At 45.5% G+C, this 12,184-nt stretch overlaps 1 protein-coding gene across 4 annotated transcripts; it reads right to left on the bottom strand.

Annotated features, from left to right (window-relative positions):
• Positions 1-4: 4 nt before the first annotated feature.
• Positions 5-12,157, bottom strand: CARD9 (caspase recruitment domain family member 9). Of its 4 annotated transcripts, XM_054220148.1 has the most exons (15): positions 11,871-12,157; positions 10,283-10,426; positions 10,117-10,188; positions 8,499-8,718; positions 7,288-7,425; positions 6,515-6,840; positions 5,934-6,113; positions 5,596-5,745; positions 4,986-5,111; positions 4,672-4,863; positions 4,068-4,109; positions 3,416-3,461; positions 2,105-2,175; positions 1,270-1,352; positions 6-384 (listed from the first exon to the last, which is right to left on the bottom strand). In XM_054220148.1, the coding sequence occupies exons 4-15, from the start codon at positions 8,680-8,682 to the stop codon at positions 288-290; spliced, it is 1,635 nt and encodes a 544-aa protein (XP_054076123.1). In that variant the 5' UTR covers positions 8,683-8,718; positions 10,117-10,188; positions 10,283-10,426; positions 11,871-12,157; the 3' UTR covers positions 6-287. The 4 variants fall into 4 exon arrangements, with proteins under 4 accessions (XP_054076121.1, XP_054076122.1, XP_054076123.1 ...); XM_054220146.1 differs by lacking the exon at positions 10,117-10,188 and having other exon boundaries at positions 5-384; positions 5,596-5,748; XM_054220147.1 differs by lacking the exon at positions 11,871-12,157 and having other exon boundaries at positions 5-384; positions 5,596-5,748; positions 10,283-10,463.
• Positions 12,158-12,184: the final 27 nt, after the last annotated feature.

The following is a 12,184-nucleotide window of genomic DNA, read 5'->3' as shown; positions in this document are numbered from 1 at the left end:
CAGAGCCCCAGGGCGTTGGGCCCTTAAATCCTGTTTATTTCGTTTCTGCACTGTGCCCCTCTCACATCACTGCATTTCTGAGAGAGACGGATGAGGGGACGTCAGGGGAGAGAGATGGACATCTAAAGAGAGAGATGGATGAGGGGAAAATAGCCCCATTACAAACGTTAACTTCTGATAAATGTTTGTTTGGACAGATTTTACAATCTCAGGAGTCCATTAAGAGAGAAACACGCACAGCAGCCCCCAGACCGGGCTGGTGTTCCCCGTGCAGGTGGCTGGCGCTCTCAGGAGCCTTCGGTGTCGGTGTTGTCACTGCCGGTGGTGTTCTCCCAGTCCGCCTCGTGGTGCCGGTCCTTCGGTACCCTCCGCATGGCTCTTTTTCTGAAAACAAGACTAGACGTTTCATTTTTAGAAGACATTTTCTGCAAACAAGTGGCATTTGAACACTTTGGGGAGTTCAGTGGGGAGGTTCAGTATGTATCCATCCACTTCGTGTTTAACTCAAGGTGACGGTTTACTCACACCCCCAACAAAGCTGATACTGGCAGCACTCATAGGGTAAAGAGAATTCGTCTAAATTGATGAAGACATTCTTAGATTTCTTGAAGTGTGGTGTATTGTTGATGCTCCAGTTGAAGATGCCAGAAAATACTACCCAAAGTCCTTTCTTTAATAAAAATAGTATTGTCAACAATCAGAATAACAGTTTACAGTGCCATTAGGAGCACTTCTATCTAATGCTAGAACTAAGGTCCCTGCTTTACAAGGTTTTCATTGGTCTCATAAAGGCAGTGATCAGTGAAGACACCAGGCATTTGGAAAACAGGCCTTCAAACAAGAGCATGTGAAGAGGACAGAGGGTGGAAATCTCCCATTCACAGTCGTGGGAGCTTGGTCTTGAATGTCAGCAGTACAGTCAAACACAGTGAAGGTCACACAGATTTCACTTGCATGGGAGAAATATATCAAATTTATTAAACTAGCAATTTTTCAGAGTGCCCTCCACTCCCTGCTGTAGAACCATCTGCGTGGTCCAGAGCAAATGCGATCACTGCTAACTTGGCTACCACTGGTACTAAAGCAGGAGCCTCAACCAGTTCAGCTACAAGCGTAGCCTCTGAAGATAAGATCTGTAATGAATTTATGCCCTCCATAAATCAAGCTTGGGGACAGGGGATGGACAGGAAAGAGGAAATACATACAACAAGCTAATCAATTAAGTCACACGGGTATGTCTAAATTAGTCCTGCTTACTGAAGTCCTGACCTTCGGTAACGCTCAAAGCAGTCCTTCATCCTTCTCCGCTCCTTTTCTGCCAGTTCCTCGTTGGCTAAGCCACATTCCTTGAACTGGAAAAAAATCCAAAGAAATACAAACTGGATTCCTCTGAAGATCAGATCAATGTTAGCACCAGAGCAAACCCGCTCTGCAAAGGAGGCGGGTTTTGAGGCCGATGTACTGCATCTGGCCTCTGCAGGGTAAAAGGCTGCAGACCACCCAGATAAGCTTGGTCATTTCTCCTCTCAGACCTGTTTGTGCAATGAATCATTTTTCATTTAAATGAAGGAGAAAAAAAATGGGAACCTATGCCTTCAGATGACCAGAACAGCTGTTTACTATCAAAACCCTCCTCCAGGAAAGCAGTCCACAGCCAGCTTCCTGCATCTGCTCGGGCCTGCAGAGCAAAGTACAGCACGTTCATTTCTGGGCTGTCCACTGTTGCGTGTGCAGGACGATAATACATCTGTTTCGCAGTTTTACCATCTTTATTCTCTCCTATTTGTAAATCTGGGATTCTGTTTCCTGTACCAACAGTAATACTGCATACAATTAAACTGGAAAACATCCATACCCAGACACGAAGGTCGGAAAGTAAGTAGAAAAAGTTTCCAGGCACAGATGGGAGAAATAACCACTATAAGTGTTCTGCTGTTCAGAGCTTACCCTTTTTGGAGGGTGAATTTTGCACAAAGTGCTCAGATTTTGGAAAAGCAGTAGCTGCTTACATGCTTCTCAAACCTGGTAAATCCATCATTAACAAGAACATTAAAGGTTACAAACCGCAGTCATAGTAAAGAAGAGCCCACAGAGATTCTCTTACACTGGGTGACTTTGGAGGCAGACTGCTCTCTTGAGGGTTAAATTGCTCGTTTTGTCCTTCAGGGCAATCTTCTAAGAGAAGGAAAAAATCACAGCTTTAGTCATAGTTGCCATTGCGAAGTAACTTCTCCCTCCACCAGTTTGTCAAACAGCAATAGCTGTCGCGTAACAGCTGCCCAGCACTACACAGAGCCAACAGCAGAACTGAAACCAAGCCTCCAAACGTTCAGGATTCAGTCCTGTGAGCAATGCACGAGTCACTTCCCATTTTACTTGAACCCTGAATCTTGCTGAGGCTGATGGAGTTCCCCACCAGGCTCAGAAAGATACAGCAGCTTTTTAGTTTCTGCTTATGCAGGAGCAAAACGAACATTTGCAAAGCGGCACCTCTGCTTAGCGTCATTAAAAAAAAAAAAAACCGTGTTAGACGTCACCATGAGAAATCATGTTAATCATACTTAGCTTTTGTGAAAAATCACCCAGCTCAATGAATGAAAAGATCATTTAGATCTTCTAGGAGATCAAACCAGAAAACTACTTCTGCTGTGCTAGTTTCCTTCCTTTCTCAGCAGGTTTTGAAAGAGAATTTCAAGTTCTTAGAGGAGCCTATTAATTCCTTTCCACACTGCTGAATCATTTCCACTGGGGATGCCACAGAAACAGAACCAGTGACAGCGTTAACTACATAGTTCTGCTCTTGTGAAAATAGCCTGCAACACAAAAGGGAAGAGGGGAGGGGAAAATCCCTGGAGAATGCCACGTGGTCCAGCTGAAGTGGAAGGATGTTTGTTCCTTTCTCAGCTCTGACATAAATGCAAGAGGTGACGGGGGGGAAAGGCACCAGGAGCTATTTCTCAAAGGCACCAGGTACCAGGTGGTTTTTCCTGGACAAATTCAGTAGACAGATTGCCTAAAAAAGACTCGAGGTACTAGTATGGTCTAATGATACCACTTTTCCCAAATCATTCAGCTGTATGAAAGACCCTTTCAGAGACCATATAGTAAAAAGAAAGCACGTGGAGCTTTTTCTCTCAAAAAAGCTTTACAAGCATTCACTGTTCCCAGCATCTGGGGACATGTTCTCCTTTTTATAGGTGAGAAGGATGGTGGTATGTCAGAAAGCCTTGATTTATGGGTACCTATTCTGAGTCATCTCAAAGAGGTCTTTACTCATAGTGCCAAGCACACCTCACTGAGAAGCATCTCTCACGAACTGAGTCCCCAGTCAGACGACCTATTTTTCACTAAAACTCAGGAATGTCTTTTCTGGTCCCTTTGAAACACTGGACTGTGCTCTCAAGAAAAGCCTTACTTTTAGCCGGCTGTGTATCTTCATCTAGATGACCATGAAGAGTAAGCTATGGGACAGAAACAAAGCAAGAACATGAGAACTGACCATTATTCTGTCTCACACAGTAGCTGGGATCAGATGGAGGAATATAAGAAACAGGACGTGTAGAACCGACTTTTCCTTAGTGCATCTTGCTGTCAGCAAAATGGGAGACTGAGCCAGAAGTTACAGATCTACTCATGGATTTATCCCCCATTAGTAGATCCATTTGCTTTGGTCTCATTTATACTTTTAGCCTTCAGACAATGTGACATTCACTTCCACACTGAAGTTATGAACTAAGTGAAAACTTTACTACAGATATCCCTGGGGTAAGACTTATTTTTGCCTGTTTTCCCACAAGACAGACAATCAGAAGCAACTCAAAATAATTCAATTCCCCTGATTTTCTTAGACTCAGCAAATCTTGCTGACTAACACCATAACTTAGAAATCTCAGGACACGGGGAGATTCCGTCACTGGCCTGTTTTGCTGCCTCTGTACTTTTTGATATCACTGAAATGAGCCTGAGCCATGGATTGAAAATTGCTATTACTTAGGGAACTGAGCACAAGTGAGGAATTTGAAACCATCCCAGAAGACGGTAAAGGGTAAACGAGGCACCCTACTCACTTCCTGGGAATCTCTGGAGGAGGTATCGTCCAGGTCAGAGGTCTGAAATAAAACCAGCATAAATTAATCATTTCTCGTAAACAGGGAAGTGGTAGTAAGTGAATATACAAGAGACAAAGCTACATAAAACAGAGAAGTGTGGTCTTCCTCCCTCCTACACGCCTCTCTGATCACTTGGAGGAACAAAAGAAGATTCCACATTAATTAAAATTGCCCTTGTATATCTAATTTCATTCCAGAAACCTTAGCACCCTTACACTTTGCTCCTATTTCATCCAAATGGCTTATATATGGTCTCTAAATAGAGATCACTCTTTGGTGGTTGAGGATCCCCTTGTCATCTTTGGAAATGCTCCAAACACAAACACAGAAGGCCTCAGCTTGCATCAGTGCAGCTTATCCATGCCTGGAACCAGGGTGAGGTAACGGGAACCATAACGTGTCTCATTTTTCTAAATTCAGCATTTGCATGGAAATAGTTACCCACGCAGATGGCCATGGCCTGCTGGATTCAAACTGGTTAGGTGCAACGGCCTCGAACAGCCACACTCTGCCCTATACTCAGCTTCCCAACCCAGCACAGATGACAACCCCACAGACATACCGGTGTGGGTAGCTCCAGCTCCAACCTTTTCAGCTTGGCTTCAGTAGCCAGTAACTGACTCTCCTTTTGGAAGAGCTGCAGTTGCATTTCATCACATCGCTCCCCCAGTTCCCGAATCTGCTTGCGGTAAGCGTCCCTCTCAACCAGGCTCTTGGAGTACTGCGTATAGAACTGTTCTCGGGTCAGGAGTGCCTGGCATAAGGGACAACATGTTGTGGCATGTCACACAACAGTTCATTCAGGGTTACAGTATCTGCCCACTTCAAGCAGTGAAGCGGGGATTAGCGGCAGCTCCAAGAGGAATGTTTCATCACCTGGTCTCTTTCTGAAGCCACTTCCTCCATCTGTTGCAACACAGCTTCAATCCGTTTTTTATACATCTGGGAGTCCTTCCTCAGAGACGTGCATTGTAGTTCAAGCATCTCTTTTTCCTCTGCATACTGTTGAGACAAGGTCAAAAGCACCCTACTTGTGGGCAGAGCCTGAGCTAGGCTCTCACCACTTCTGCTCTGTGCCACAGATTGCTATGGCCAGACCGCCATGCAACGTCAAAGTTCAGCCAGACTGTCCAGCTGGAGCAAGGCCAACCAAAAGGTTGGTCAACATGACTAGGAGCACTGCTAACATGATGGATTTATGTGTACCTGAGCCGCCAATCATGATAAAAGCTCCCATTACCCTCCAGGCCGAAGCAGGGAGTGTTAATTAACATAGGCATTAACAGGTAACAGTTAATGCCACAGACACAGAATGCTAATATATTGGTGTGCCTTTTTTTAACAAACTATAACACAGACACTAGAGTAGGAGCCGCAAGGATTGCTGCCGAGCAGCTCCTCTGCTCCATAGGCAAGATGTTGCAGGTGCTTCATCTGCCTGTCTTACCCACTGACCCTCAGCAGGAATTTGCAATGCATCACGTACTCTTTCTTGGAGCGCCACAGCTTGCCGCAGCTCCTTGCGAAGGCTGTAAATGGTGTTCATCAGCTCCCGGCGCTCTTCTAGTATCTGGCTACAGTCATTCTCCAGAGTCTCATTGGAGAGGCTCTTCTCCAAATTCTGTTCCCTGGCAACCTGCTGGACAAAAAAAGGTACAGCACTCCTCTAACTCCGTACTCTCTTCCCACAGTCCTATGTGCTCTATTTGACTTAGGAGAAGCAGGCCACAGCTAACCCACACAACCTTCAGTGCAGCCCCATCGCTGCCCTGGCTGCTACAAGTAATCATCTCTCAGGAGTCCATATTCAACCACCCCACCAACCTGGAGAGTGTTCTCCAGCTCCTGATTCTTGGCCAAGAGCAACTCCTTCTCCTGCTGGATCTCCCACATCACCTCATGGCTTGGACGCTGCTCTATTGCATGCTTCAGTTTCATCGTGTGCTTACGCTCCAGTTTGCAGTCATCCTCAGCCTTCATGAGCCTGTGCTTCAAGTGATCGATCTACAAGAAGGTTCAGAGCTCATCAATAACAAAGAGAAAACTCTGGCCTGCAAAAGCTGTTCTCATGCCATTCCCGAGAGAAACATGGGGCAGGCTCTTCCCCAGCTTTGTTTTCCTCAGGATGCTCAGTGCTCTGGGGACCAGAGTCCTGCCTGGGTGCTAAATGGATAAAACACATCGCTCTTGTGAGAGGGCCCAGTCTTGAGTTAGGGCAAGACTGTTAATTCTACACAGCATAACTTGTAATACTACTGGGCTGAGGTAGGGATCACCAGGACATGCCACAGAACCTCACGCTGAACCGGTCCAGAGCATCCCAGGCAAAGACAAGCCTGGTGCACAGCACAGCCTTCCAGGGATCAGGTAAGGAGGAGGAAGCTTTAGAAAAGGGTGTCTCTGACCTCTAGGATCAGGTCCCGGTTCTTCATGAGGGCAGCGCTCTTCTCCTCACTCTGTTTGGCATAGCTCATTGCCAGGTTGTAGTTCTCGTCCTTGCACTTCCGCAGCTCCTTGCTCAGGCTGTCCCTCTCCTCCTTCATCTTCTGCGCCCGCTCTTGGTGCTTGCGGAGCAGGCTGTCCCTCACCCACATCTCTTTGATCGTGTCCTCTTTGGTGTGCAGCCACATGGTGAGCTCCTGGGCCTTCCGCCTCTCCTCCTGCATGGTGCTCTGCAGCTTCATGATCTCATTCATCAGGAGCTGGCTCAGGCCAGATTCCCCTGCGGTGTCTGTTTGGTGGGCAGGCATCAGCCATCGCTGTCCTGTCTGCTCCCCGAACACACGTACAGCACAGGTTCCCACCCACTTATCACTGCAGCTCGGGACCATCACATGCCACGCACACGCATGCAAACCCTGACGGCACGTGTGATCGAATTATTCCCGCTGTTTCTCCCCTGCTCTGTGCCTTTCTACACCACAGTGTCACTGACAGAACGGGCAGATGGAAGAATTGATCCTTCTGCTTCCTCCTCCACTCTCCCAGCTCCAGGCTGTGATGCCAGGCAGCAGGGCCATTCTTGCCAGAACCCTCCTGAAGCACACAGGGAGCAAGCCAGGGAACACTCCCAGCTGCTCCTCGAAGCCGGGGAGAGGCATTAGCGCAGGTAAATCCCCGCTTAATTCACACAGCAACAGCAAACGAAGAGCTGTTTTTTTCAGAACACAAACTTTACCTATAATCATAGAGAAAACCCTGCTGGGCTCCTTGCCAGTTATTTTCTTATACAGTTGTGGATAATAAAGCTCAAGACTCTCCAGAAATGCCTCAAAGCCCTTGTGTCCCGTCCGCTGAAGAATGTCCAGAAGAACACCTGAAATAATAACAACAGGATATTCTATTCATTTATTTATCTCTTTACCTATTTCTCACATAACAAAAAATTGCTCCACTTTCTTGCCAATCCCAAGCCAATTGCCCAGTTACTATACAGAAGTATTTTAACTGTGAAGGAACAGTTCAAACTTAACAGTTGTACCTAGCTCCTACTATCGTGGGTGTACAGTGCAGATCTCAGAAGAGCACTTTATGTTATCCTGCTGATAATTACAGAAAAGGTAAGTTAAAACAAAGCACCACAACAGTGCTTGAAGCTCCGCTTCCAAATACCAGAGACAAATATGGGAAAAAGGGCCCACTAGTGTAAGAAGACTGCGCATAACTAGAGAGGTAGTAGGGACAAGCCTAAGAGAACCTGGATTCCCAAAGGCTTTTGACTTTGAGCTCAGTTCCCTACTTTGTCTAGAAATACTCTGTACCAAACAGGGTGTGTTGTGCAGATTCCCAGTCTGAAAAGCAGGGAAAATAATTTTTTTTTTCAATGACACTCATTAATTTATCAATAAGAGTTAATCCAATCCAAAAGATGCACTAATAGCATAATGAATTCCGTCATTCTCTCTGGTTGGAACAAGACTAGGACTGTAAGGAACAGTCATGAAGACCTTACTGAATGCGCTGCCAGCGTTCCCTCAAACACCAGAAGATAGGAACAAGGGACAAATGCATGCTGAATTAATCTTGGAAACCACCTCCTGCAAAATTATTGCACAAGAATAGCCTTGTGGGTCAAAGCCAAGCAACTCCCTCCCTTATGCTAATCTAGACATCCAAAACACTAAAGGCCGCACACTCTCTGTGCTCCCATTACACAGCTCGGGAATGCATTGATAGAGCCATCTCCATTCCTCCTCTCCCCACAATGACGTGCTGGGAAAGGCGTTGCATAGCAGTGCCTACAGCGTTTGTGTTTAAACACAGGCAGATAGTATCACAGAGGCGATGCTCTCCTCCGAGCCCAGTCCATTAGCACTCTCTTCCAATCTGCTCCCAAGAGCTGACAGAGCACAGGAGCATCTACGGAGCCGATGGCTGCACTTCACCCACCTGCCTTCCGTTTGCGCATGACCAGGCTGGGGTCATTAAGAACTTGTTCCTCATCATCATGGCTGATCACTTTGCACTGGCGAAGATAGGGTGTTATACGGGAAGGATCTATCACAGAGATCAGTTTCACCCGGAAGTTCTCCAGGTCATTCCAACATGTCTCATCATTATCTTCTTCCAACATGTTGGTGAGTGAGAAGTACTAGTGAGCAGTGTTGTCCTGTCTTGAAAAAATAAAACCGGAAAACAATCAAGCAGACTCTAAGCCTCCTAGAGTAGTGGGGAGTGGTGGTAAAACCAAGTATGTTAACAGACTGAGAATGGAAGTGTGTCTTAGATACAGGAACACGTCTCCCATGCAGTCTTTAACTCAGCGCTTGCAAATCAGCTGCAGAACACGGTGGTACACTACAGTCATACCTGAAAGAACAGAGGCTAGTGCCAATGCTGCTGACACGTGCACAAAGGAGAGCTAGCATGAAATTCTGAGAAAACAGAAGTTACCAAAACTCGATGACCTCCCTCCAACCAGCTGAACATCTCCCAGATCTCACTGCAAGTGTAACTATTTAGCAACAGGTCCACCGGTGATATGCAAGTCATTGAAAGACCCATAAATAGAGGAAAATCCAACTAATTCTAGATTCCCAACAGCATACCCCAGAAAAGGGCTGTCAGATCTCACTGACAGCACTACGGGTTCTCCATATGCCCAGCTATGCTTAGAATTAAATCTTTAATCCCCATAAAAAATACAGAAAGGGTAGAACACAACACAGGATAAGCTGAGGTCAAACCACAACTTTCCCATTTGAAACTAAGAATCCTCTGAAGAAGTGAAAACATCTTTAAAGCTCTCCTAATTAGCTGTTGCCTCTGCTTTACGAACAATTCACTCTTCCTCCTCCACCTCCCAGCATTCAAGAGATCCCTGTGTTCTCTCTGACCATAAAGACACTAAATGTAACACCCACAAAAAAAAGCAATCCCGTTGATGAAAAGTGCTTGTGTGTGTGTGTTTGGTGGGAGCTTGCTGCAGTGCTGCCCTGCAGCAGCTGTACTCCAACGTTACTAGTTACCTGCTTCCCTACAAGAGCCTGCTATTAACCACAGGCTCAGAAAAACTACTACTTCTCAGCCTGAAAGCGTGCAGGTAAACAGATGCAGAAAACCCTTACATACCCAGGCTTCTTTGCCTTTTGAGTAAGAAACTAGCATTATTTTTGTTTGCCCCTTTGTGGTCAGATTGTTCCATAATGAGTACCTTCCGAAACCCCAGTCATTAATTACTATGCTTATATCACGCGTATGAGTTGACTGCAGTAGCCGTTGCCATTTGCAGTGGCTCAGGAAGGCTGACAGAAACCTCAGTGTTCACGTTTTCAGTCGTTTTGTTTGGGGGCTGGGAGGGTGGGAACAGAGCTCTGACCCTCAGCAGCTATACAGGGGCTGGGATTTCACACCCATCTTACTGCATCTCTCTCTAAGGTCATCTCAAACCTTCATTGTTTTTCTGTTCCAGCACAGAGAGGCTCCAAACATCTTCAGCACATAATTGGTACACACTATGTTGTCAGTTAACTTTAATGAGCTGGACTGACATAGAACTAGTCATTACTTATCGTGGAGAAAATGCTCTGCTCTGTCTGACATCAAACCAGCCCCAGCAAGTTACAAGAAATGCATTCACCTGTTGATAAACACCACATCCTTCCCTCAGAGCTGTAAAATACTTTTTTTTTTTCCCCTGTTAATACAAGCCATTCTGCATTACATGGACCAACCTGAGCCTGCGCAGTCAAAAGCCTCCTGGTTTCCTCTCTCCTGGTCTAGCAACACTCGTCTGTGTCCTGTCTGTGAGAAAACTTGTCTTGGATGCAGCTTCCCTTTATGTTCTGGCTAGAGTAAAGATCATTCCAGGAGCAAAACTGGTTTGAGAAAAAAGGGGAAACTTCTCAGCTACACTCAGACGGGAAAAGGAAGGGGAGTGGGGGGAAGACTGAAAAAAAAAAAAAAAAAAAAAAAAAGGGGGAAGCCAGAATGGGTGATGGGGGAGGAGAAAAACATTAGTCACATTGTGAGTCAGCAGCATTACATACGGTCTGATTTTAGACTCATTTTGGCTTTGTTTTCAAACCTAGTACCAGCTAGAGTCCAGAAAGTTTCTTTGTGTAGTGGTGAGAAAGACTAAAAAGAGTGAAGGTCACAGGCATAGGTCTCTCCAGCTGATTTCAGGGGACAAAACAAGACAGAGGTAGAAGAAAGAGGCTCTTCAAACGGCCTTTCAGCTGTTAACATCTTTATACAGAAAAGCAGTTGTCAGCAAGAACTGTCTTGGTTTAGAGTTCATCTGAAAAGGATTATTTCTATAATGATGCCTCTAATTTTGGATGTCCTTAGGCTTCAAGCATAATTATGACAACTCAGTATTCTGAGGGAAAGAGAGTCAAGTCTTGGCAAAGCAAGGAACATAACCCACGATTCCCAAATTACAGGCTGTGGCTCTAACGGTAATTAAAGGAGCAGCACAGCAAGCAGCATTGTGATGATGTTAAGCATCAACATCATACCTCTGACTGCCTGCCCGCCTTCCCACAGCCCTAGAACTGTAGCTGCAACAAGAACTCACTAACTGGCTGTTTTAAAAAAGTCTGGAGAACATACACGCTCTGATACCATGGCAGCATGACACATCTTCCCATTAGCTTCCCACTCTACTCTTTGTTCTGCTTTCTAAGTTTATGGAGAGTTTCTCCATGTTATCATTAAGAGTGGGGCAGAGATGCTCAGAGATTCTTTAAGCCTGTGCTTCTTATTAGGCATTAAATTAGCTTTACGCTAAAAAAAGATGCAGTACCTCTACTAGCTATGCCCTTGCTGAAGGTAATCAGAATGTCTGCTGACTGGCCAATCTAGCCCCAGGAATTTTTGTTCTATATTAACAGATTAATCCTGAAACAGAACAAAGACAGCTTCTTCTTGTAGTTATACAAAGTTTTTCCACAAGCAGTAAGATTTACAAGAGCATCTCTTGAGTAACATTTGCAAAGCTCACACAAAAATCAAGTGTGAGCTCTAGCACAGATCACATTTACTCCCAGTTCCTCACAGTAACAGCCTGTGGTGAATCACACCCAGATCTATATGGCAGTACTTCTGCCACATCTGAATGTCTTGGAAAAATGTTATCTATACTGGCTTATGGAAAACAGAGTGAACTGCGAGACGAAAGCCATGTCAAAATCATTCCTTTTGTTCCATAATGTCTTGACACCCGATTACAGCAACATTGGTACCCGCTGTCCCCCTGACCTCAGCTCTGCCTAAGGGGCCCTTGTAGAAGAGTTGCAATTCACAGTGCTCTAAACTCACCACTACGCTCTCGGGAAGCTCGGCCAGGGCAGGGGAATGAACCTTTCTGCAGCACTTTCCCACTAGATTTTATCAGCTTTGACTCTGCTAGCTTTGCACCTCTCTGTAAGACAGAAATGGCTGTTTTATGAATGAAGAAACAAGTTTTTGTTGAGTGATTTGCTAATGTCTGTATGGGGCAGGCTGTGGAAGAATCAAGAAAGAATCCAAACCTAATTCAGTCTTGCAGTTTTAGCCACATGCATATTCATCTTCCACACTCTCCCTGGTTTTCACGCAGCTTGCAAGCTTCATTTTTCTCATTAGCAATCACA

The sequence above is a fragment of the Rissa tridactyla genome, chromosome 14 (genome assembly GCF_028500815.1).
Source record: "Rissa tridactyla isolate bRisTri1 chromosome 14, bRisTri1.patW.cur.20221130, whole genome shotgun sequence".
Classification (NCBI taxonomy): Eukaryota; Metazoa; Chordata; class Aves; order Charadriiformes; family Laridae; genus Rissa; species Rissa tridactyla.
The sequence above is the reverse complement of the archived record's forward strand: the minus strand, read 5'-3'. Positions and strand labels throughout refer to the sequence as shown.

Bases quoted from the DNA above. Each gene is read 5' to 3' on its own strand.
- CARD9 (XM_054220146.1), bottom strand. From the start codon at position 8,682: ATGTTGGAAGAAGATAATGATGAGACATGTTGGAATGACCTGGAGAAC. The intron at 6,841-7,287 runs GTAAAGTTTGTG...CCCACCAAACAG, and splicing joins GGTTTTCTCTATGATTATAG to ACACCGCAGGGGAATCTGGC. The intron at 5,112-5,595 runs GTACGTGATGCA...TTGTCTCAACAG, and splicing joins CTGTGGCGCTCCAAGAAAGA to TATGCAGAGGAAAAAGAGAT.